The 24,899-nt window shown below is 42.0% G+C and overlaps 2 protein-coding genes across 2 annotated transcripts in view; both read right to left on the bottom strand.

The window, feature by feature from the left end:
* The window catches only part of SYT6 (synaptotagmin 6), a 25,997-nt gene extending 19,329 nt beyond the window's left edge, over positions 1 to 6,668 (bottom strand). The window contains exons 1-5 of the mRNA XM_085306598.1: positions 6,468 to 6,668; positions 4,929 to 5,062; positions 3,730 to 3,935; positions 1,863 to 2,003; positions 474 to 700 (exon numbers count right to left, since the gene is read on the bottom strand). Of these exons, the coding sequence (XP_085162724.1) occupies positions 474 to 700; positions 1,863 to 2,003; positions 3,730 to 3,935; positions 4,929 to 5,062; positions 6,468 to 6,668 (909 nt within the window). The remainder of the gene's footprint in view (positions 1 to 473; positions 701 to 1,862; positions 2,004 to 3,729; positions 3,936 to 4,928; positions 5,063 to 6,467) is intronic.
* Positions 6,669 to 11,087: 4,419 nt separating this feature from the next.
* The window catches only part of TRIM33 (tripartite motif containing 33), a gene marked incomplete at its 5' end in the record, with an annotated part of 41,589 nt that continues 27,777 nt past the window's right edge, over positions 11,088 to 24,899 (bottom strand). Inside the window, 12 exons of the mRNA XM_085306597.1 lie at positions 11,088 to 13,427; positions 13,510 to 13,560; positions 15,405 to 15,557; positions 16,178 to 16,252; positions 17,134 to 17,257; positions 17,765 to 18,111; positions 19,231 to 19,390; positions 19,678 to 19,741; positions 20,683 to 20,815; positions 22,865 to 23,065; positions 23,905 to 24,069; positions 24,317 to 24,561. Of these exons, the coding sequence (XP_085162723.1) occupies positions 13,215 to 13,427; positions 13,510 to 13,560; positions 15,405 to 15,557; positions 16,178 to 16,252; positions 17,134 to 17,257; positions 17,765 to 18,111; positions 19,231 to 19,390; positions 19,678 to 19,741; positions 20,683 to 20,815; positions 22,865 to 23,065; positions 23,905 to 24,069; positions 24,317 to 24,561 (1,931 nt within the window). The remainder of the gene's footprint in view (positions 13,428 to 13,509; positions 13,561 to 15,404; positions 15,558 to 16,177; positions 16,253 to 17,133; positions 17,258 to 17,764; positions 18,112 to 19,230; positions 19,391 to 19,677; positions 19,742 to 20,682; positions 20,816 to 22,864; positions 23,066 to 23,904; positions 24,070 to 24,316; positions 24,562 to 24,899) is intronic.

Here is a 24,899-nt window from a genome sequence, read left to right as displayed (position 1 = left end):
AAAAAAAAAAAAAAAAGCCAGCATAGTTGTAGCTACAAAGTTAAATGAAGAATTATATCAGAACCAAGATGCACACAGGGTCCTGGTTTTGTCTCTGAAAARAAAATGAATGCACATACATAAGACTGAATATCAGTGAATGCACCGTATATGCATATGGCTGTGCACACTGCACCGGTATGACTTCAGCAGAGGTGTCAAGAAAMAAATATCTGTAAACACAAAAATGCCAGTTTCTCAGAATCATCCTGTAAAACAATGGAGAAGATTAGAGTAAGGCTATGCCCTGATTTGAACCAGCTCCAAGCACATGCTTGGTCTTAGTGAAACACAGGGAGAATACTGAAAGCAAGAGAAAATGTTTCAGCAGCAGAGACAAACTGCTGAAGCAAAATGTTCATTAAGGCAAAGAGGGCCCATGTTATAAAGAAAAGCAAAAAATAAATGAAGCAACTTTGGAAACGTGCACTCACCAAGGACGCGTCTGCTCCTCGCTCTCCCCCGGCCACWGTCCTCAGCCCGCTCGCGGCGCCGCTAGCAGCGGCAGCGCTCCGGCTGCCCGTTTCTATGGAGCTGCCGATGCCRAGCCCTGCCTGTGCGTGCGGCTGCCGCAGCTGCGCTGGAACACGCACCAGGGCCGGCAGCCCTGCCAGCCCCCTGCGCTGCTTCCGGCGCGGATCAGCCAGACCCGAACCTGCGTCTGGGCAGAGAAGCACTTAAAAAGCCCCCAAACATACATGTTCCCCACAGCTGCAGAGGAGCGTTTTGTTTACTGGAACCATCACAGCGTAAATAGTGGTAGCACCTTATACATAAGGACAGATGCATGTTCATAGACAGGCTATATAATCCATTTGTCTTGGACTTATGCCTCTAGTTTTCTGTATTTAATCTTATTTTAATAATAGTTTTGCAAGCCTCCCTTCCAGCAGCAAGATTTGAACCTGACACCTTGAGGATCAAAGCACAGAGCTCCTTTACTTGAGCCAAGCGCTGATCCGCTGCTCAGAGCACGAGCTGACTCCTTTCCTGCCACGGACCAGGCTCCAGCAGAGAGCAGCAAGGTCCATTTACAGCTGCCTTAGTGCTAGGCGAGCGCCTTGCCCCAAGGACCCATGCTACTACTYGCATGCCCGGCTGCTGGGAACGCACGCTCCAGTGATTAGTATTAGCTTTGCCTAGATAGCTTCAAACATGTTTACTGTTATGGAACCATATTTGCTTAAAATGCACTTCAACAGTGATTCAGAGAAGAGTGTTATTGCAGCCAGTATGTTAACTCAAGGTTTATCCATATTTTATAACTAGGGCTGGAGATATCCCATATCGGTGAATAGACATGTCATCAATTTCCCCACCACTCAAACTATCAGGGAATCATTCTTTGCAAGAAAAATATTTCAGAAGTAATTTCTCCATGTAAAACAGTTCCCCCCTTTCATCATTCCTGCAGTGAAAAAGTCCACATTGCACAAAAATGCACCTCTGTCTCTGCCTGCAGCAGAAACACTCGTGAACATGTGGTTTTAGCCTTTTATTAGCCTTTGTGAAGTGCCAAGAGGGCGCTCAGCACTGTACACAAAGTACTGCCGGCAGCGCAAAGTTCGGGAGGAACAGTTCACTCCGAGGGCAAAACACCGGCCGCGCTAAGGCATCAGGGAGCAGCTGCCAGTGGGCTGGGAAGCCAAACCCATCCGAAAGGTTGTTCTGCGTTTGCATCATGCCCAGCCACCCCTGTTTGCCTCTCCCTCAGCCGCTGCCCATGCTGGGAAAGCCCACAAGCACTTGCTGGATGATGCAACTGCTTCAAAACCAGCGCGGGGCATGCAGCACACTCCTGCCAGAGCCGCACGGTCGCGTACCATTGTTGCAGCCCTCCCGCCGCCCTGCGGCCTGCCAGGCAGCGCTGCACTGCTCTGGGTCACCTCGGTCGTCGGCCAACGGCGTTAGCTGGGGTCTGGCAATGACATGGCCGAAGTCGCATGGTAATGGCAGCACATCAGCTGTACATCGCCAGCAGCAAGCAGCCCAGCGGGTGAGCAAGCCCACCTAGCTCCTTGTCAGCACTATGCTGCCTTTTTTTGGATTAAATACACTCAAGATGCTAACATCTGCAGTCTATCGCCTAGAGGAATATCAGCCACAAGAGCATGCCACAGTGGATCCATCTGGGCTCTCCTTGTCAGGGGCGACACCATGCAGGCAGAGGGGGGCAGGAGACCCCGCTGCGGGCAGCCACTTGCTGTGGACACCCGGCTTTCCCAAAGCAGACGCAAATTCTGGGATCTGGTGTATGCTAACATCTCTGATGTGGGTCAAGGCGCTCATTACCCACGTGAAATGTAATCCATCCTCCACCTTCTTGGGATCTTTGCGTCAAAGGCCTTTTGCAGCAGTGAGCTCCACGCAGTACCCTGCAGAACACGCCTCAGTCTGCGCAGGACGGCCATGTACTCTGTGACCTGCTACCACTCGTTATCACAGTGAAAAAGTGAACCCACATCCAGGTTACTCAAGCTGGGTGCTTCCCTGCTAAGAAAAGCTTCGGCCGGCTGCAGCGCTCCTGCATTGCCCTGCTGCACACCATTATGAAAGTTTCCGTTTTGGTACCAAGGTAAAAACTTAAGAAATAACACAGTAATTACTGTCAATGCAGAAAACCACTGTACTGGGTGCAACACGCCAGGACAGCAGCAGTGATAAGAGGCTTCCAGAAGAAGCAGGTATAAAGCAAAGTGACTGCCAGATGATGAGTAGTCCACAAGCAGAGCAGTCTGTGACCCCGTGGCGCTAGGCTGCCCAGACTGAGTGGCAGAGCACCGCTGGGAGCAAAGACGGCAGAAAGGCAGCGAGGCAGCAAGCTGCCGTGGCGCCCAGAGGCCGGCTGCCTCCTGAAAAGCGAAACTCCAGCAGGCAGGGATAGGAGGAACCGGAGCGTGGCAACGCACTATGTCTGGGGCAGGAGCTGCCGGGCCCCATGCAGCTCAGCTTCACTCAGGGCTTGGGGAGGGCAAAGCAAACGCACCGAAGGCATTGTGCTCCTTCACTGGCTAACAAGCACCCACACAAGTCCTACCTTTTCTGAACTGGGATAGCAACAATCAATTCCCAGCATCTTAGCTTCTTAAATGGGCTTTATGTTGCTGTTTTACATAGGACAGGAGTCTGGTTTTAGTACAACAGAGAACTTTCACAGAATCTTTGTGTTATCAGCCATCTCTTCACCAGCACCTCCCTGCAGCATCACCCTTCTTCTCCCACCAATGTGTCTGTGGCTGCTCAGCACCCCGGGCTGCAGGGCACCTCAGCACTTTGGGAAGCATTCTCACCCAAGCACCTCGCTCAGCTGTGGAGCAAGCAAATGCGCATAACAACACATACACGTGCCAGAGACCGTCCCCCTTGCCTCCAGTGCTGGAGCCAGCCAGCATTTTCCTCCCCTCACACGCATCCTTGTTCCAGGCATTTCTCTCCTCTTGCACACATCCTCCTGCAGTGCATTTCCCTCCCCTTGCACACACTCTTCTACCATGCACTTTTCTCCCCTTGCACGCAGCCTCATGCTGGTGCATTTCTCTCCCCTTGCACACACCTTTCTGCCACGCACTTTTCTCCCCTTGCACGTGTCCTCATGCCTTACACTTCCCTCCCCTTACACACGTCCTCGAGCCCGTGCAGTGCTCTGCGGTGGTGAGCACAGCCTGCATGCCCAGGAACGGGCTGCGCTACCTGGCTCCGAGATGCTCAGGCTCTGGTCTGAGGGCAGCAGGAGGAATTCTTGGCAGGAGTCCAGGTCCAGGCCAGGCAGGCTTTTCTTGCGGCACAGCTCGGTGACAATGCGCACTGCCCTCTGACAGCGGTCGCCATCCTTGGTGCCGCTCATCTCCCACGCCGCATCCTCTGCCACCCTCTCTCCGCTAACCAGGAAAGTCCAACTAGAAAAAAAAGCATTTGTTGACTTTTAACTACCAAAACAGAATTTCGCTGGTCCCACTCGCAGCTTGGCAGCACCGTAAGGGCAGCCGATGCCAGCAGGGCTCCATGCCGCAGACCCACCGGCAACTCACTGCTCGGTCCCCAGAAACCACAGCTCCCTGCAACCTTGCTGGTGTTGCGATCGTCTTATTGCTCTGAGATCAGATATCTATTTGCTGCCAAGGCGTGTACCAGACGGAGAACCTCCTACCAAAGCCAGTTTGATACCACCATGTTACATTTTTAAAGCTGCAGCCCAGATAATCCTTAACCCCTTCGTGGTTGCCTCCCTCTCTCAGTTCTCCAGGTGCAGCGACTCAAATCCCAGTCCCAGAGTGTTTTGGCAAAGAAGTGACTGCCAAAATGTTGTGGCCAAGAACAGACCATCGCCAGCTCAGAAAAACTATCCTGCTCTGATGCCCACTGCACGCACCAAAGTGCCAAGGACAACATAAGAAAAGCAGCAAATGTTACTGATTTTTTTGCACCCGTGCTAGCACGCCAGACTGCCATTGCATTTGGCAGTTAGAAGCATTTTAGTTTTCTGCAGCACTTCTTGATTCCTGTTGCAGTTTAGCAGACAAGTCACGCCAGATGACAGAGCTACGCTTCTGAGCAGAGAACACATTTGACAGGCACGAGAAAATAAGCAGACCTAACAGGCAATTAAAGTTAGATTCAGCAAAATGACTTGTTGCAGCTTCTGGATAGAGGCATTCATGCAAATGTAAGCTGCATACTGGAGAGCTAGGGCTAAGTTGCCCGGGTCCCTTGGCCCCATGTCTCCGAGCACATTTGCCTGCCACCCACTGCTTGTTCAGCACGCACCTCTTCCTTGCTGCCGCAGCCCAACAGCAGCCTCCTGCAAATAGTCATCCCGCAGAGACACTCCAGATCCAAACCCACCTCAGACCCCAGCCTCCCTCACCCTCAGCGGTGCCGGCACAGCACACGGAGTGCCCTGCTCCAGGAGCCAACACTGGCTAGCAAGGAGCCGCCACACTTGCGTAGGGCTGGGCCGTGGCTCCAGCGGGAGCAGAAAGCTTGCAGCACCTCCACTATGTATCACGCCCAGATCCGGATTTGCCTTAAAGAGATTTCAACAGGCAAAAGAGAAAAAAAAAAATCAGAAAAAGGTTAATAGCCAATTGAGGGCTCATAACACAAAGATCAATAACAAAATTTAATTATGTGGAAGGAGAGAAGTTAATTTTATTTCAAAGATAATACCGAGAGCTTTTTACTTTTAAATTCAAAGTCACCTTAGGCTAATTATTTGCCTTCACATACATTGCAGAGGAGCCCAGGCCTGCTGGGCTGCAAGAGGAGATCCTGGTGCGAGCACGCACGTGTGCCGGAGAACTGGTTCTCCAGAATGTGAGAAGAGGTTTCCTCGCCCCTCTTTGCCCTGCACGTGAGCCAGAGGCACTGCCTGCTGTTTGCGGCGGCTCTGCTGCTGCCAGCCCGCCAGGCACCTCCGCTTGATCTCAGCCCTCAGGAGGAAACAAGCTAAACTGATACCTGTAATGGAAAATAAGCTGTTCTCCACCCTGCGCTGTTTTTATGAAATGTTTACCATATTCCACTTAGTTTTACCCCTCCCGGTGGAGCTCAAGAAATAGAGATTTCAGTGTGCCAATAGGAGGGAAAGGAAAAGCAGCAGGGCACAGCTATGCCTCAGAGAGCTCTGCTCTGCTCTCATGGCAGGAGCAAACTAGCATGTAAGAAGCAGCCGACAGCGACCAGCTTCACCTGCCTGCTCAGCTTCCAGTCATGGTCGCGGGCTGCACCCCAGGGCCTCCTGCTCGGCACCTCAGGCTGCCCCCGCCCATAAGGCCTTCTGTATGGGTGCATCTGACCCCCACAGGGGCTCGCTGCAGCTGAGGGTCCTTGTGCCCATCCACGACGCGGGGGCAGTTGCAGTGCCTGGAGCCACAGTTTCCTGCAGGAGATAACAGCTCCTCAACCACCCTGCTCTGCAGTGGCCGCTGAGCCCTTGGCTCTCCTGATCCTCAGGGACAGATCCTGCTGCCTGGCCTGCCCAGAGTCAGGCTGATCTGTATCCCAGATCTAGAAGAGCTTCCTCTGCAAGGACCTCCCAGGGAGCTCAAAGGGCAGCTGCTAGCAAAAAGCAAAAAGCCACCCACTGCTTCACCAGCTCCTTCCAAAAGCCACCACAGATGAAGGGTTTATCCCAGCTGGYAGATACACTGGGAATCGTCTCCGTTCCTGGGGATCTTTGTAGCGAAACATAACCAACCTTGTCTATCAGCTGTGCAGCAGATGGGACTTTCCCGCGGCGGGGGCTCCTGTCACCCCCCCACTACCCGCCGCTGTGCGCTGCCACGTCTGGGCTCGGGCATCCGGACRTCCTTCTCCATGGCCAGCTGCTGAGCTCGTGGCGCCACAAGGGCACGAGACGGCAGCTCCGGGCAAAGGCTCTGGGCCCGGCGGCAGCGTTACTGAATCATCTTCAGCTGGATTTTGTTTACCGATGCCCGTGCTCTGCTCAGACTGGCTGCGGTGCTGGCGGCTGGTGCAGAGCGGGCGGCAGCAGCGGCTGGCCTGGCGAGCACAGGGTCGCCTGCAGCAAGGGCTGTGCCGCGGGAGGCGGCAGTGCTAACGCGGCTCCTGCTGTGCTCTGGGACCAGGAGGGCGCCCAGGCACGGAGCGGAGCGCCAGCACATGCCCATTCGCCGTGTTTTCGGGGAGGGGGGGAAGAGTGAGCTGCACGAGGGGGTGAAACCAGAGGTACTGTGGTGGCAGCGGGAGTAGGGCCACACACAGCCATCGCAGTGGCCTGCGGCCCCCCCCGCTGGGAAAAGGCAGCAGAGCCTCCCGACGCGGCTGGCGAAACCCCATCCTTTGGGCTGCCCATGAAAGCTCAGAAAAACAGGAAGAAATAATGCGGGAGGAAGAGCCAGCAGCGCTCAGGCAAGCTAGAACAAACTTGTACTTTAGTATAACGTTAATACCACCTTTTCTTTAAAGGTGTTCTAGTTAGATTCCCGGGGGCCAAACATCCAGTTTGGCAAGCCAGCACAAACACACACCCAAACATTCTTCAATAGCAAGCAGTTTATTAGTAGATACTTACAAACAGACCAACCCGATGGTAATCTCGAGAAGGACCACTCCAATGCTTGTCCCGATCATCTACATGGTGAGAGAGAGAGAGGCGGCAGGCACAATCTTTCGGGCGTCCCCAAGGAGGCAATGTGGTCCTCTGTTGTGTAGCAGCCTCTCTCTCCTTCGGAAAAACTCCGGTATTTATGATTTTTTGTGGTAGGCAGGAGTCCCGGCACATGGGGCCAGCAAGTGCAGGGAGCCCAGCCCAACTCCGTCCCAGTTGCATAACTGGGCTATAACACTGCGCACACGGGGAGACTTATTTCGGGGGCCACATTGACTTTGGGGGTTGCTATTTCACTACTCTTCAACTTCCGACCTTCATGTTGATTGCTTCTCACAGCTATTCTGTGACTGGAAGCCACCGAATCTATATGTAACCAACTGCTGTTCTTTCTCACAGCTTTCCAAGACCTTGTTAGTTACTTATTTGTATTCCGCTTAACACAGCAGAATTGTTCTAGACACCAAAAAGTTACAACACTAGACCATCCCCACCAAGTATCATGCAGTACAGATACAGAAGGCAGCTGTGTTTTCATCACGGTATTTCTGTGATACACAGCACAACAAGAATTTGAGAGGAACAGTAAAAGAAAATGGGAGAAATGATCAGCAAGAGAAGACACAACTTCTCAAGAACCTACAGCCTGAAGTGGGTCAATTCCTGCCTCAAACTCCAGAGCTGCAGCTGAACCGGGTCCTGCCCTGTGAAAACCCTTCCRCTGAGCTCCATCCTCAGCGCTGGCACGGTTCGGTTCGGCACGCGTCCGCAGCAGCGGCAACGCCAGCATGGGACAAGGAACTCCACCAGGGAGCGAGAGAGATTCAGGCTTAAAAGCAGCTGAACTCGAGGGCAGCCTGGCGCAGGCGAGCGCAGGCGCTCCCGAGCCGCGACCGAGCTGCCACCACGCGGGACCAACCTGCTTGTCCCCTGCAGCTGAAACCCTCCCCGTCCTCCCCCGTCTCAGCACCGCGGGGCTGCTCCACCGGTCCCGACCCACTGACCAACCGACCCAGCTGCTGCGCGGCCTCTGCTGCTCCCCGGGGCTCGATCCACGTTTACACCCAAGCGCGGCGACACGCGCGTTCCTGCACTGGTCTGCCCCCCCCCGGCAGCTCATTTACTAAACACACTGTCCTCAGGTGCGTGTTCCCCCTGGACTCATTCCAAAAGAAAAAACCCACACAATACTTCCAAGGATTGGGAAACTCTGTTGCCGGTAATGTGTTAGTACCTTATGACCTAACCCAGATTTGCAAAAAAGAAACTGAAAGATTCTTCATTTTTTCTAATTTAATAGAAATAACCAAAACAAAATGGTCTTCAAACAATATTTTAAACTGATCTAGTACAACTTCTACACCACATTCCAGAGCATTTAACAAGAAATATTTACAGGCAGCTAAGGTATTAAATAACCATGGGAAGAAAAAAATTTTTTTTATTACACACCAGCAAAAACACAGGAACAGAACAATTAGAAACGGTAACCTTGTTTTAAAAAAAGTTAAATATAATTATTCAGATAATACAATACCACAGAAACAGCACTTTTTTGAAGAATCATATTAAAAGATGAGCAAAGTTTACTATGTGCAAAAAAATACCAGTTTAATTACTGGAAGCAAGAAATAATCGAAGAATGCCATGAATTTAACCCTTCCATGAGTATGCTTACATGTAAAACAGGCTTTCAGCTGCACAAATCTTCATAGGCTTATATACATATTTCATGGTGTTCTGAACCTAAGAAATACCCCCATTTGCAGGCCATTAGCAGACACACTTTTTTTTATTTTTTTGAAATGTAGCTCACCCTCTAGAGTCAATGCTGCAACAAATCGAACTTAGAAAATTGTTTTAGTWCCTTTCCTTGTACAAATTCAATGAATTCTAAAGAAAGCAACCTTGAGCTGTAAGATCACTCAATAGAAAAGGCCAAAACTGCATTTTATACATTTAATAGATCATTTATAATAAAGATATCCAAATTAACTACAATTTTTGAAAACGAATTAAATTTAGATACACTAGAAAGCATATAAAGTAGAATCCCCATAGGTGAACACAGGAACTAGATGGAAGAGTTACTGTACATGCATTTTGAGAAAATAAAAGAAATCACCATATCTGAAGATACAATGTATATGTTCAGTCTGAAATAGTCTATGTAAACTGTGGCATATAAATTTTTTTTTTAAAAAAGTACCTCCGTTATTTACTCAAACACATACTTTTTAAAAAAATATGTAACTTTCCCCAATTTTTAAAATAAAATGCCACACTATATTGTCAATAACTCCTGCACACTTTATTTTTAAAAGCTAGACTTGGTGATATGCATACAAACTTTCCTATAAAATCACTACCCAAAGGAAAGGATTCCTGTCATGCTAATAGGCAACAGACAAAGCAGTTTTATTGCTTTTTCCAAGGAAGAGAGTAAGAAAAACAAGAAAAAGCCTACTTCCAGTACATCACACACACAGCTTCAAAACACTGTTGCCATTACCTAAGCTTACAGAAGGTCAGTCAATAAACTGGGTTATCCAATAGGATGGTGAATTTGAGATAATTTTAAAGACTTCTGTTCTGGTGGCTTGCAGAAATGTTTATAAAACATTTCACCGATCCAATGTTGAGTATGCTGACGCAGTCAATATCACAAGTAACAGCAATGGTGACATCTCTSAATAAACAACTTAGCTACACTTCATAGGGCATTTCTACTTTCAAAAGTTTGGGGAACACCTCCCCCCCCYTTTTTTTTTGAATGTAACTCAGCCATATTATACTGTAGGCCACTTAATTCCAGGGCACAGTTGAACAAGAGACCTGAACCTATTTAGCTGGTTAAATTAGCACTAATCACTAGTAATTACATGGCAGGATACCTGCTGAGGTAATTGAGAAGTCCACAAGTAGCACACTGTACACTTTTCACTCCTATTTCAAAGCAAGTTGTCTTTTACTTCTTTGGATTAACTTAAACTTCAGGGTAATTTACAACAAAAAATGAGACACAAAYGATCTTTTTACAAAAGTATCTTAAATTAGAGCATATAGTCATATCAAGCTCCAGACTACCTCCTTGCTGTTGTGCTAGAAGACCGCAGTGGTGCAGGCAGGGCAGGTGGCATGCTGCCTGCACCCAGCACCTATTTGCCCCAAGTTTCATTCTCAACGAAAGCCGCATTCTCACTCCAGGGTAACGCACACCATCCCTGTCATGCAGAACTAGACTGGCACTGTGGCCTGTTAATGCATAACCCACGCATCTGCTCTCAAGCAAGCTGCATACAGTGTGCCCCCAAAAGCTGTTTTGGTCGAGCAGACCCTGACCAGTTCAATGATGAATGTTTAAGGGATCAGGAAATGTATTAACAGAGCTCATCTATCCTCCTGAGTCTTTATGAACGGGCCCTAGCTCATCCCAAACAACCACTGAATTACTGTATTTGGAGTTCCAAAATGGAGAACAAAAATGAGAACGTTCCTTCTTTTTATATAAAAGAAACACCTAAGATTTCTCACACACAGTTCAAAACTCCCGTAAATAACACTACTGAAGCCTGATGAGCTGAATGGAAGGATCAGTTTTGAAGTTCACTGGCTTATGTGCAAGAGTAAAGCTTGACTATAATCAAGATCAAAGCTTAGCATTACTTGTGGTTTGCAGGTGAACTGGCAAGACTACAAAGTTAGACGAATCTTGCCTGGTACCTGGGGTCTGGGATGAAGAGACACTACAGTGCTCGCAGCAGCCTGGAGACATGTGTTCCCCCACTGCGCGACTTGATCTGGGATGCCAGCATGCTTGTCCTGAGCTCCCATTCCGGAAGGAGGCACCCGCAATGCTTCAAGCAACGACTGGAGCCTCACAAAGTGAGCAGTTAAAAAGTTGAGGCCTGCAGCTACAGAACGTACAGTGCTTAAGTACCATAAAAATAGTAACCCCAATTGAAGAGAATTCACAGAATTTTATTTTTATTGTAATTTTAATAATACTTCTTTGCAAAATGAATCTGAGAAACTAGAAATGCATAAATAGGCAATACACAAAGCCATTAAACGATTCCTCGTTACTATTAGTGTCCTATTCACACATTTCACCCTTTTCTACTTGCAAAATTTTTGCTATGTGTCAATTTAATATATGTATGTTTAAGTAGGATGACTTTTCCTTTCACAAACTGGTAAAAACCAAATTTAAACAGATACTCTGTTAATATCCAAACAACAACAAAAAATCAGTTTGAGTCAAGTGTAACATCTGTGTAATCTAAAGTGAGCTTGAAGTTATGAATACCTTCAGTCCCCTTGTTTACTGTGAGAGGTATAGTCACAATGTATATAGACTTTGTTCTATATAAAAAGAATCAAATTGTGATTTGCATAAAAATTTATCACAGCATTTCTCAATTTGATACATTGTGCTAAAAATATTTATCTTTACCATTATGGTAAAGTATGTAACAATGAACAGCCACAGGAATTGCTCATGCTGAATATTTTAAACCCCTAGTGATTTACCACAGAACTGCTGTATTCACACAAAGTTTTATGGCAAATTTACAGTCTGTCAACTTGACCTCATCTGATTACAGGACTTCTTCATCTTACTTTAACAAGATCTATATGAAAGTCAGAAATTACATTTCTTGGTTCTAGTATTGAGTTCAGTTCAGTAAAGGAAAAAAAGAACTGTTCAAAGCATAATTACTTTGCCATGACCTCATTTCTAACCAGAAAGGCTGCAACGAAGGCAGTGTGCAATGGGAAGGCACTGCAGAGATGCCTCCTGCAGGATTTAGAGGAACAGGAAAATTGTTCTATTTTCAGTATTTGACCAGAAACCACTCAACTCCATAACCTGGTCTGTGCAAGTGCTTCATTTTATGAATGGGCAACTAACTTAATCCTAACAGGATCGTTTCAATCTTTCTAGACATTTCACTCATGAGCTGCTTCTGAAGAAAGTTCCAAGTAGTACTCTAATAAAAATAAGATAGAACCTCAATATGAATGCAATGTTAGAAATAGACAGCATATATTACAAATCTTTTCTTGATAGGAACAATTAATAAGAATACATATTAGCTTAAAAACAGTTCAGCAAATGTTGCTGATCTGCAAGAAATCTCAGTTCACTATTTACAAATAAGACAAAGTGAATACAGGAAATTTTACACATTTGGTAGTCAATATGTTATTGTTTGCCAAGTGGTCTATTAGAAACTGATATTTAGGAAGACTGGGAAAAAAATAACCCAAGCAGGTATTACCTCTTCAGTCTGTATTTTAAAAACAGAAAATCAGATAATGAATACGAGAGATAACATTCTGCCTCATTAGGGGGATCAAGGAAGATGATACAATGCTAAGAATTCTGTCATGAACTCCATTAAAATGTTCTGTGTACAGGATTCTTAATAAATATACTTAGCCGTACTAAAAAGCAACAGTTACAACCAGTTTAGTCTTGCATCTGTCAAGAACTCACACTCCTGCACTTGCCAATTCAGAACAGTTTAATGATTTTTTTTTGCGCTATACATAAAATGTAAAGAAAGTCAAATTTAGATACTTGGATCAACACAGAAGATCAGTTACTCACAATATTACTTAAATGAGATGATAAAACCAATGACCCAAGACACACTTAAATTCACACAAAAAGAGGGGATTTTAAGAACATTTTTTACAGTTTACACTGCAGTCCAGCATGAAAGCAAGTTATAGTAACTGTATTGGTCCAGTCCTGCAGAACATTTTACTAAGTAGTATGACAGTTATCTGTACAAGGAGCATCTCTTTTCAAATCTGCTCTTCCACATCATCCACCTCTGTCTGTGAGACCAGAATGAGTGAGCCCCCGCCCCATTAGGAAAAGAAAAGGAACACAAAATAATCAAGGAAAAAAAGAAGAAAGTACAATACAATTCTTCCCCTTTTAATGAGAATGCTTTCCTGCACAAGTGTTTTTGTAATCTAATACTGTTTAAAAAGCTATCAGCTTCTTCAAGATGGCCACTGTAGGCATGATAATATTCCARGAACACTTAAATAACAGTTTTTACAATAAATTTAGGTCCATAGCATTAGATTACTTTATATGCACTGGTCTCTCATCTGATTTTAGACGTTTTCTACGTGGCTGTATAAAATCTTCATCGGAGTCCTCAGTTATTTCACCATCATCCTCTTCCTGCTCAAATTCAGGCAAAGGCTGGAAGGTCCTGTCTGGGTAGATCTCTGTAAGTTTATCTTCAAAGTATAATGCAACTGCCTTCCCTGCCTGTGCTACTTCTGAATCAGCCTGCAAACAAAAGAAGACAGGAATATTCACCTGTTGGAAATGCACATCCCTTCACCAAGTGTGCATGGTCTGAAAAGCTTACCTTCAAATTAATCTCTTGTGTTTCTGCATAAACTTGAACAACTTTCATCATCTAAAAAGGATACCAGAGTCAAAAAAAATGAAATTATAATCCTTTCTAAAGTTATGAGATTGCATAGGATTGGATGACTAAAGTCAGCCATAACAAGAAATCATTTGTTATGGACTACACTTCTTTAGTTCTCAAACTCAGTGGAAGTAGGATTTAAAACAGTCTTAATAAGAGGATGACACAGGGTAAATGAACCTTTGACAAGACAAACAATTTTTGTACAAATAAGTTACTCCCCATCATTTTTAAAATTGCACTCTACTCATGATTGCTTTATTCATTTTAAAGTTTAATTGCCCGGACATTATTGTAGAAAAGTCTCATTTGAATTTCAACAGAGAGGAGCTCCATATGTCTTTTCTATGGAAGACCAGACTGCTCTCTTGGGGTGTTTACCCCATTTTGATTTCTACTTTTTAAGAGCATATAGCTCAAAGGCACTAGACCTGACTCCGCTATGAGTGGTCAAGTTGCCTCATCTTTTGCCACCAGCCAGCACTTCAAACAGTGACACAAGTCTAAAACACCTTTTTAAACACATCCATCAGTCCTTGCTCCCTTGTTTTACTCTTGTCCCTAAGAGCTGCAGCATGTTTTCTTCTACAGTAGATGCTTCATTAATTCCCTTGATTGAGAAGGTCACATAACTGCAACTTTTTCCACAGTGCTCATTAACCTCCACCTAATACAGAGACATAAGGGAGTCGATGGTGTCAAAGTCCCAAATGCTTGCAATTACAGCGTACAGCATAAAATTCTAAAATGCATTTAACCTTGATTTTTACCAGCATACTTGTGAAGCAGTCAAGATTTTAAATGTTGGTTTGTATGCTTCCTACAAATTGAACTCTTTTCAGAGCCAGAAATGTTGTCCAAACATTGCATAACTCCAGTTACATTTTACAGAGAAATGCTGGCTATTGTATGCATTTCTAAGGTAAGAGAAAGCCACTCCATGCAATGCCTTCTCCAGGGCTTTTTATGATCCTGCTTTAAAAAATTTCAGAAACAAGGACACTCCAGCTTACCTCAGAGACTACTCTGTTTCAGCACAATGCCATATTCTTCTGATACTCAGAGTATTTTTTTCACCTAATAACACTCAGGTAGTATATCTCCCTGAGTCACATTTCAGATATTAGCAAGGTAAAATATTTCAGTATTAGATGAATTCATTGCAAAACAGGGCAGCTTTCCACATTCATCAAAACTATGACTTCATATACAAGCTATCTGTTGAAAACTAGTTTTTGTGAGAGCCCAATTATCCATTAGCTAAAGCATTAAGCTTAATACCAGGAATAATGAATGAAAAGGTTTTTTTGGATTCTGCCTGCGGGAGGTACTAAAAACAGTGGGATATCCTTCAGAAAGGCACTTGTCCTCAACAGTTACCTCAATGGGGATCTGCCACATTTCTTCAGTATAATCAGAGTTATCTGTATAAACCGAGATTGTTTTAAGGACTRCTCAACTGTCTTTCTCACCATATTTCCTAAGCATTGCCACAATCTATTCTATGTACATCAACAAGAAGGCCATTCTGCTCCTCAGTCATGTATCAAAACCAGTGAATACGCCTATTTCTTAGTCAGTGGTTTCCCTACATGGCCAAATGTTTACAGTCTTCCAGTCTTTTCATCTAGCTAAAACTGAGAGCTAATTCTGTAATCATGTTGTACTTTTTAAAGTGTCTGTCTTAGCATCTGCTCTGTAACACCGCACTTTAAGATTTGAAGCAGAGCCTCTACACAGACAGGCTGCAGAATCAGGTTTAAATAAATCGTAATCTTAAATAAAATAGAATAAAATAAAATAAGTATACAGATTGGAAGTTAACATACTTCATTAAACCTTTCACAGTTCTTGAAGATCAACCGGACATCTGCCACAAAATCCTCAGGAGTTTGGTAATGTTGAGAATGTTTCTTTTGCAGTTTCTTTTTCACTGTAGATAAATCCATTGGTTTCTTTATAATTTTATAGTAGTTTGGTATCTGTAAAAAATGAACAATGATTCATCACTACAGCGACTGCACAGTTCACAGAAGCAGCTGAATTTTTTCACTTCTTATCAAAATAGCCATCAGCTAATCTTATGCATTGTGTGCATGTTCACTGAGTGGAAACAATTTATTTTCCTCAAACTGTTAAGAATTACTTTCTTGCCTTCATTGTCTACCATAGCACAGCAAAGCTCTTCATTACAGTTACTTTTCTTACGCATAAAAATAGAAAAGTCAAAGCAGTTTCTTTCTTGCTTTCACTTAAAAGACTGACAAAAAAAAGTTCTCCTAAAGCCTCTTGTCGTAACATTTTGAATTTCATGAGTATCCTGAGCCATTCCCTTCCAGTTTGACAACTGCTAATTTGAAGTATTTTAAAACAAGTGAGTTTAAGACTGGGAGTACAGCCTTTGCACAGAGAAGCTAAAGAATCAGATTCTTCAAACTATTATGAAATACTGAATGACCACCAGAACTTTTAGACTGGCCAAGCAGGATATGCTTCAGGTAAAAGCAGTTAGCTCCCTCCCAAAACAAGCCCCTCACAACTCCAGCCTTTTAGATGTTGTACCAAAAATAAACCATACGATATTTTGCAGATGGAGACTCACCGAGGCTGGGACTGGCTCTTGAAATTCAATGCTCAGCTCATGACAATACAGGTAAAGCAGAAGACGTTCACATTTCTTAGAAAGAAATAAACAGCTTCAAGTTAATGTCCTTATTTATTCTCACCCCAGAAATACATATTTCAGTACTTTAAATAGCAGTATCTCACTACCAGAAAATTTAATGTACAACCTCCACACGTTTGTTTATAAAACATCCAAGTTCCCAGGAGGGTATTATTGATGTGAAAAAGAACAAAAAAACACCTCTCTGTTCAGGTAACAGAAATATACTCCTTTTGCTTTTTTCTTCCAAAACAGAAACCTAGGGCTGAAATCAAATGTTCAGAAGCCCATTAACAAACCATTAAATTAAAAAAAAAAACCAAACAAACAAAAAAAAAACATAATCATCTTTGTCCATGTGTAACATGCAGTTACAGGAAATGACCAAGTTAAGGACTCTTCCCCTCACCTCCATGAGAAAAAAGAAAACAATTTGAAATCAAATCCAGAGTGTTTCTATGAATTTCCTGTTCCTGTATTTTTCTTTCATTTGCTTGGAATTCCCTTGGAAGAATTTGATTTGATAATGCTTTGTTCTTGTGAACTTTGAAATTTCACAGTCTGAATGATAAAGCTAAAAATAATTCTGACAGTTGAGGTCATTTCACCTTCTGCAAGAATGCGCCTAAATATTTGTAGCACCTCTCACAGCACGAATTTAGCAAAACAAATTTACACTACTTTTATGAAGGCTGCATCAATATTAAATGCAAAGAACGTCTAAGTAAGAATACTGAAGAGATTAATACATATTAAAACGTGCATTTAAATACCATTTAAATACCAAATTGCTACAGCCACAGTAAAAGTATCTTCAAGACAGAGTGGAGGACCACTAATTACAGAAAGTACTTTTTTCTTAAGAAACTGGTTCCTACAGTTTTGAGACATACCCTTTGGTCCACAGGACTGAGGCCTTGTGCTGTTTTCCCCTTCTTACTGTGTTGTGAATTGTCACAATCATATTCTACCTCTGGTTTGCTTAGATCTCTACAGAATGTACATATCCACTCCCCACTAGAAAGAAAGATATGCAATTACTCCAGGAATCCAGGGATGAAGCACATCAGTGATGAATACAAAGATTTTTTTCATTAGTTCTCACCAATTCACACTATACAATATTAAAGATTTGGATTTATAATGACAAAGGGTAATCAATACGGCTCAAGACAATTCTGCCAGTCCCGGCCATTTTTAACTCCCCTCATATTCTTCGCTCAGATATGCTTAAATACTTTACAACATGTTTCTCACCTTGACTTTATAACGAACTTTACATAATAGAAACACACTTTAAGATCTCAACTGTTTGTCAAACGATTTTTAACCAGTTATGCACAAAACAATCCAGGCAAAACTTTAAAATGTTGGCATTTTTACTGACGAAAGTCCAGGCAGAACTACTGAGTCTTGAGACTCAGTCTTGAGAACTAAGCGCCAATACTAGTGTTGAAACCTACCATGCAAATGAGAGCACAGAGCTGTTCTAAGGAAACTGTAACACTGCATGGTTTCTAGTACCTTGGAAAGCTGAGGAGTGTTGGTACATGACAAGTCAGGTGAAACACTTTTGGGCACTTTTCACAACATAATAGATCCCCTCCATTTTGGCATACAGCACACCAGTCTTCATTTGGATCATCATCTTTGTTATTGCCTTCTCCTCCAATTCTAGCTGATCGATGCATTAGACTTCGCACTGGAGATTTTCCATTTACAAGACTATGTCCAGACTGTTTGCAACTTTCACTTAATTCTGCTGGTTCGGTTTTTACGTGATTTTCAAGACTTCCTAGGGCTTCCAGTTCACTTTCCAGATGCAAGTTAGTAGATAGTGGTGGTGTTAAGCTGCTCTCAGGACTGCTAAGCTGAAATGAAAGTAGCATATGAAAATCTGAGAAAGGATCAGTTTTACAAGAGCATCTTTCTTCATATGCTGGAAGTCAAAAGCCATCCACCACTTACTGACACTATAGCCACTTCCCAAAATAACTGTCAAATCATTCTGAACAGTGCAGTTGCATACAATATTAAAAAAACAAAACAAAACAAAAAACCACTTTTTCACAAGTCTGTCGTTTCAAGGACAGGCTTATTTCTAGTATGTAGCAAGATGAACATGCTTTTAATCCCAACACACCAATAAAATGTCAATACGTACCTCCATTGTTGCTAGGAAAAATCCTTACTTTCTTCACCCTGCTCCCAGTATACAATCCCATTAAATCAGGCAGAGCTGGGAAGCACTGAGATACTCACTTGCATAAATATTTTAAAGAACTGTGAAAGTGCCAATGACAGGCCTGCTCTGGCATGAGAAATCTTGACTGACTGCAAGATTTCTCAGTGCAGTTACACAGATATGAATGTTCAGTAATTCATGCTAACAATGGATTATTTACAGGTTTCATTAGCTAGGGATTAAAAACAACAAAAAGCTACACTGTTGGGGGTACTTTATTTGAATAGTTAAAGATAAAATTTACATGGCACTATCCTGTGTCTAGTAGAGCATAGTAAAAGAATATGATGACATCCTAAACACGGGCTAAACTGAGATTAAGTTCTAACTTTTTTTTTCGGCTGGACTACTTCCAACATGCAATTACGCATGACAGTACATTAAATTTACAAGGACTGAGTGCCTTTTGCATCTATATCACTTGGTCAAATCCTGTCCAAATTAAAGACAAAGACATCATGTAATGCTCATGTTTGACAAAAGCTAGCAAGGAATTGTCCAAGTCCTGTTTCCAGCTTATTGGCWCCTATTTCACAAAATCTTAAATAATTAACAGTCTTAGTAGTACCACAAAAATAAAGCTCACCACTGAAGCTGAACTGTGCTTAAAAGTTCAGACACACTATCAGGGACCAAAATACCTTTCAATCTTCAGAGCTAAAGAGTAGAACTGTTTTATGATTTCCAAATTCTCATACATGCTACTAAGAGCACCATAACATACTGTTTCACAAACTAACTTTACCATGCAAGCACTCCTTCTGCCATCCTCTGTTTTTTCCTGCTTTACTGTTCCCGCAAAACTGCATATCTCTTCCTCTGTCCCTGGCTCCTGCTTGACTTTCACTTGGTCAGACTTGAAGTTCATGCTAGTTTTCTCAGCAGTTCTGCCTGAGGAGCCACAACTAGAAAGATACCAGCACATAAATAAGATGAAAACTCATTACAATAAAAATACAATAAAAAAGTTAAACATTGCAAAGGTAAAACATGTTCAAACATTTAGAGGACAGCTTAATTTTAAAAGTCAGTGGGGAGTCATATTAAAAAAGAAAAAAAATTTTCTCCCACATATAAGGCTTCTTCAATTACTGGGTCACAGTTACAACTAAGCCTTATTGATCTGCTGATTTATTTTTGAATTCTCTATCTTCGATTTTTCAGTCTGGCAGCATTGACTTAACATACTCACCTTCCTCTGCTCCCTGTGCTGGAGGTACTAGGTGGCCTCACAGGAGTGTGGGAGTTGGATAAACCTGAAAAGAAGTGTAGAAGTTGGCTTTGTATAAACTGTTAAAAGCTACAATAAAATAAATACAACTAGTGTTGAGTAATTCCAGAAGTGCTGCTGCTGGAATATCCAAATAGTTCCCATAAATCAGCTGCTCTCTCAGTCACTTGATCAGAACAAAGATCTAGCACACTACATTAAATAGAAACAAAGATAACAAGCTATTGTTAAACAAGTCCCAATAATTATTTCACTTAATCCAAATAGTGTCATAGCCTTCCACTTGTAAGTCCTCAAATTTTATCCATCCTTATACACCAATAAAGTGGATATATTTTGCATGCAAGTTTTGAGAAACAAACTAAGTTCCATTGCTGCAAGCACTCACTCACAGAATCTTGCAGAGTCTTGAAGACCAATGGAAACATGCATAGCAAATGGCTGCAAATAGCTTCTTACTAATGGAAATGGACATTTGAATATTTATATAACTGAACAGCAGGTATATTGGTGATTTAATTTGTTCAGATGCATAATGATTCTAAATTGGCTGTACTTAGAACGACCTTGCTCAAATGATCTTTAGGTATAGTATTTCTGTGATTAGTTACGCTATTCACTGATATTCAGTAAGCTTACTTCCTGAACCTCAGAATGGTCTAGAGAGTCATCATTTGGGGCAGTAACTGAAATGAACTACATCCACTGATACACAAAAAAAAATGGATTCTGGTAGCATAAGTCAAACAACATCATAGCACAGATGTATCAATCTATACACATGCCTGAAATACTGCATTCATGTGCAGGCAGCTTGTTACTATGAAGATATTTCTGAAGAAAGGTAAATTTAAATTTCTGCAAGAACTTATTTTAAAAAAACAGATTATTCTCATGGCAGAAAGCAGTAGGCATTATTTTCAACTTAAAAGATTAGCAATACCCATCATATTCTTCCTCATTTACCTGACGATCCTGGAGATAGCGCTGAAGGTCCTGGGGAAGGATTCATGGTACTTGTAGGTTGCGGGGGTAGGTGGCTGCCTGAAATATATCTACTTAGGAGGTTATCTAAATTACTTGAACCAGCATCTTCAAGCTAAAAAACAAAAACCCAAAAGTATGAATCAGCAAAGTCTAACTGAAGTTTGTTAATAGTTTCACATCTTTACACTGTGATCAATATTTTTACTGAAATTTTTCATTAGCCTTTCAAGGATTCAGCGTATCAAACATTATCATCAGTTTCATAGAGAAATCAATCTTTCCAAGTATATCCACAGCCATAAATTTATCAAACTAAGGTTTTCAAAAGTTCCTATATTTCTGAATTCTTCCAGTATGGTCATAGATTGCATCTCCTTTAGGTCATTCCAGACTTAACGGTTTTCTGATTTCAGTGTGTTAATGGTACCAAATGGTGTTAAATTGTATGAACTACTAGATTACTAATGTTGCACCAGTTATTCCACAATAAAAAATATTAAGGGGAAAACAAGATCTACTTTTTCTTAGCATGACATGAAATCTTTTTGTCCCATCCATTTCTCGCATAGATTTTAATATCTATTAAAAACAAGGAAACAGGTACCTTATTAGTTTTAAGTAGTTAAAACTATCAACTGGAAGAAGATAGCATAACTGTAAATAATGTCTTTGAAATACATTTTATTCAGAGTGAGTTTTTGTGTCTCTGTCAGCACTTTGAACAATGAATAATTTCATATCAAACTGTTCCATCAACTAAAATATGTAACAGCTATTACATGAAGAGATTAAAAAAATCACAATGATACAGAATTATGCACTTTCAGTGAACCTAGAAGTTGCATTTATGTTTAAGAATATCTCAATAATTACTTCTAATCTGGAATATTTTATCAGTCTTAACTAGTTATATTAATGCTTTGCTATAATGCCTAACAGAGCTTTGGCACTACAGATCAATCACATTCAGAGATGCAATCTTTGTCTTTTGCCTATTCTTATCAAATTACCTGCAAACTCATTTGAAAAGTGAAAGCATAACCCTTGAACACCATTCTAAGATTAAGAATTACAAAATTGTTATTGGTATTACAGCAGACCAGTAGCCTTGATAAAATTTAGGTTTTGTTTTTAAGGTGACTCCTGTATCATGCTCAAACTCCTGTGCTTTATCAGCATGACAGTGTTAGCACTGCAAATTTCGACATAAACATGTTCTCAAGATGTAGCCACTGTCCTCCCCTCCCTCACCCCCAAAACACACTTACAGAAAAATTTTACCACTACTACTTTCTTTTCCTCTACCTTTTGGTTAAATTATGCTTCCGACCTCTCCAAATTAGCTTGACTTCATCAAAATCTACCTCAGCGTGTGTGCAGCACCCACTTCCTCTCTCAGAAGAGAGTATGGGAGATGGTTGGCAGTTCCAAGTCAGTGAGTACCAAACTGCTGTGTAGATAAAGTGAAAGCTACAGAAGCAGCAACTGTTAAACGCTGCAGAAGCAAGAACTTCCAGGCGATACCACAACCAGGGCTAAAGATGAAACGCGGAGGCCGTTTTTTTGAAGTGCTCTGCAGCATTGTCTAGAATCCTACGCTAATGCAAGTATGGCCTCTTAAATACAAGACAAAAATAACTTCAACCATAATATGGTGGCACAGAGAAAAGGAGAGGAGAGAAAAAAGGAGGGGAGAAGTACATCTTTCCTCTGTAAGTCCTGGGTTTGACTGTTAGTTTAGCAAAATTTCACATGAACAAAGAAGCACTAGGCAACTTTAACTCTGAATAAACGATAATTCAGAGTATTTAAAAGACATAACAATTTAACGATTCTAGTGATATATTCCCACATGACAGATTTGTGGAAGAAAGGAAGTGAACACAGCAGTTAGGGTTGACTAATTTCAGTATGAGTTTTACTAAATGACAGCCATTAAATGCTTTTTAATTTAAGGCTTAGCACAGGCTAAGCATGTCAGACTTAGACAGCCAAAGCAGTTGCATGCCCAAGGCAAGGACTATAGATTTTAATCCTTCTTTGACTTTAAATGATAAATAACTACATCACTCCATAGAAAAATACTGATATACAAATAAAAAACAATATAGAAAGGAAAGCAAAATATTAGTTCACCAACAGCTTAAGTGTCTGATCTGACCTGGATGGGTGGGATATCCGGCAAGGAAGGCAAATTCTCTGGATTTGTAACAGAAGGAATGAGTTCAATTGCTGTAACAGATGGACTTGTTGGACCACGGTTTGCATTCGCCATTGTTGCTGTAGTAGGACTAGTTGGATTAATAGTGTTGTTGTGCACAGAAACAACTGGAAAAGGCCCTGCATGCCCAGGGTTAGAATGCTGTAGGAAAAGAGAAGAGACCACGACTGCATTAAACACAAAGCAGAAAGCCACTCTATACACAAAACTGCAGAACTTACATTAGATGATACTCCTCAGCAAAAACTTAGTAATTTGAGGGGAAGATATAAATTCACTTTTGTATAAGCATAACCTGATAGCACTAAATGCAAAGCAACTGCTATTTAGATTTATTTAGGAAGAAAAAGTATTTTACATTGCTAGATGCTTAGATATACAGTAGAGATTTGTCCCGTTTTGTCAAATTATTTTCCTATATTTTTCTTAGCATAATGAGTTCCTCCAAAGATAACTTTAGAGTCCACAGGTCTATTTATAAACATTTTTAGAATATGGTTACAGTTCAAAGTATTAAAAATAAATCTTTCTGATTTTCCAACCACACTAATTGTTGAGAATCTTTATTTTTAATGGTAAGCAAAGTCCTGCATCATTCTTCAGGTTTGAATTTAAAAACACTGTAGAATTTGGTTTGATCAAAACCCCTAAATTACATCACTTAGAATTTTGCTGTATTTCTTATACTACTCCTTAAGAAACCCAAAAGCTGAATACCACTGAAAAATGAAAAATGGAAATGTTTTGTTTCCCTGGACTAAAATACAGTACAAATACAAAAACTGTTTTTCATTTTTAAAGTTTTTTTTTTTTTTACATTGAGCAAAAATCTCACAGCACAGTATGCAACATGAAAAAGCATATGAATGTAAGTAGCTGTGAACTGTGTTACAGATAAACACATCTAAAGCTGGAGGTATCATCTATTTTAATGAAAGTTTGGCACAATGGCACAAATGAAGCGTGTACACAGGATATACTTGTCTTTGGAGGTGCGGTTGCATCATGGAGTATTGTGGTCCATTGTGGCGTGGTATTCCTGGTATACGAGCAGCATTCTGAGCCATTCTCATCTGATGTGCTTGGAAAGCCCCACAGTTCATGTTACCCCTCTGCATGGTCTGCATGCTGATCAACCTGGGAGGCTGCAAGGGTTTTTGTTTTTTAAAATTCTTGCTTTTAACATGGAAAAAAGAAGCCAATCTCTCTCCACAGTAGTAGGTTTACTAATTACATAATATCAAGAAAAGCCAATAGCTGTCACACTTAAAGCATGTCAAATTTCGTAAGATTTTCATTTTATAAACCACTTTGTAAGTTTATATTTGACAGGGCAATTTTAAGTCTCAGTGTTACGGTGAGATGTGAAGTAAGAACATACAAGAAACTTGCCTGCTGCTGTAAGATCTGAGGACCTGTTTGCCTGGGAACTGACCCAGCTGGTTGTCCCATCCTCATCTGCTGTAGCTGCTGATGTTTTTGTGCATACACCTGCTGCTGCATATGTTGAAGTCGCAGCTGCGCTAGATTTATTTGTCCTGGAGTTTTGTTGATATGGTTTGTTCCTGGGGGAGCCTGTCCAACTACTACATTAGGAGTGTAACTAGGAGTTGGTTTGTTTTCAATAACAAGGTTCCCTGAAGAATAAAACAAAAAACAATCAGCTAGTGAACAGTTAATCTCTACCTTCATTCAAAGGCTGACAAATGAAGAATATTCAGATGTTTCTAATTCAGTTTCCTCAGAGGCAGTAGCAAAGCAATTAAGTTTAAAATCATATTTCAAAGTCTCCGTAACACCCTACACTAGTTAAAAAAAAAAAAAAAGAGAGAAGAACAAGAATCAAAGAACTAAAAACAGGACCTGCGAGGAAAGACTGAAAGAAATGGAACTGCATAACCTAAAAAATAGCAAGACAGACATGCTTGTTCTTTATGTTCTTAACAAACAGACAGAACAAAAAATAAGGAAGTCA

The sequence above is a fragment of the Rhea americana genome, unplaced genomic scaffold (genome assembly GCF_003343005.1).
Source record: "Rhea americana isolate MKP2758 unplaced genomic scaffold, rheAme1 scaffold_241, whole genome shotgun sequence".
Lineage (NCBI taxonomy): Eukaryota > Metazoa > Chordata > Aves > Rheiformes > Rheidae > Rhea > Rhea americana.
Note: the sequence above shows the minus strand (reverse complement) of the source record. Positions and strands in the feature narration are given on the sequence as shown.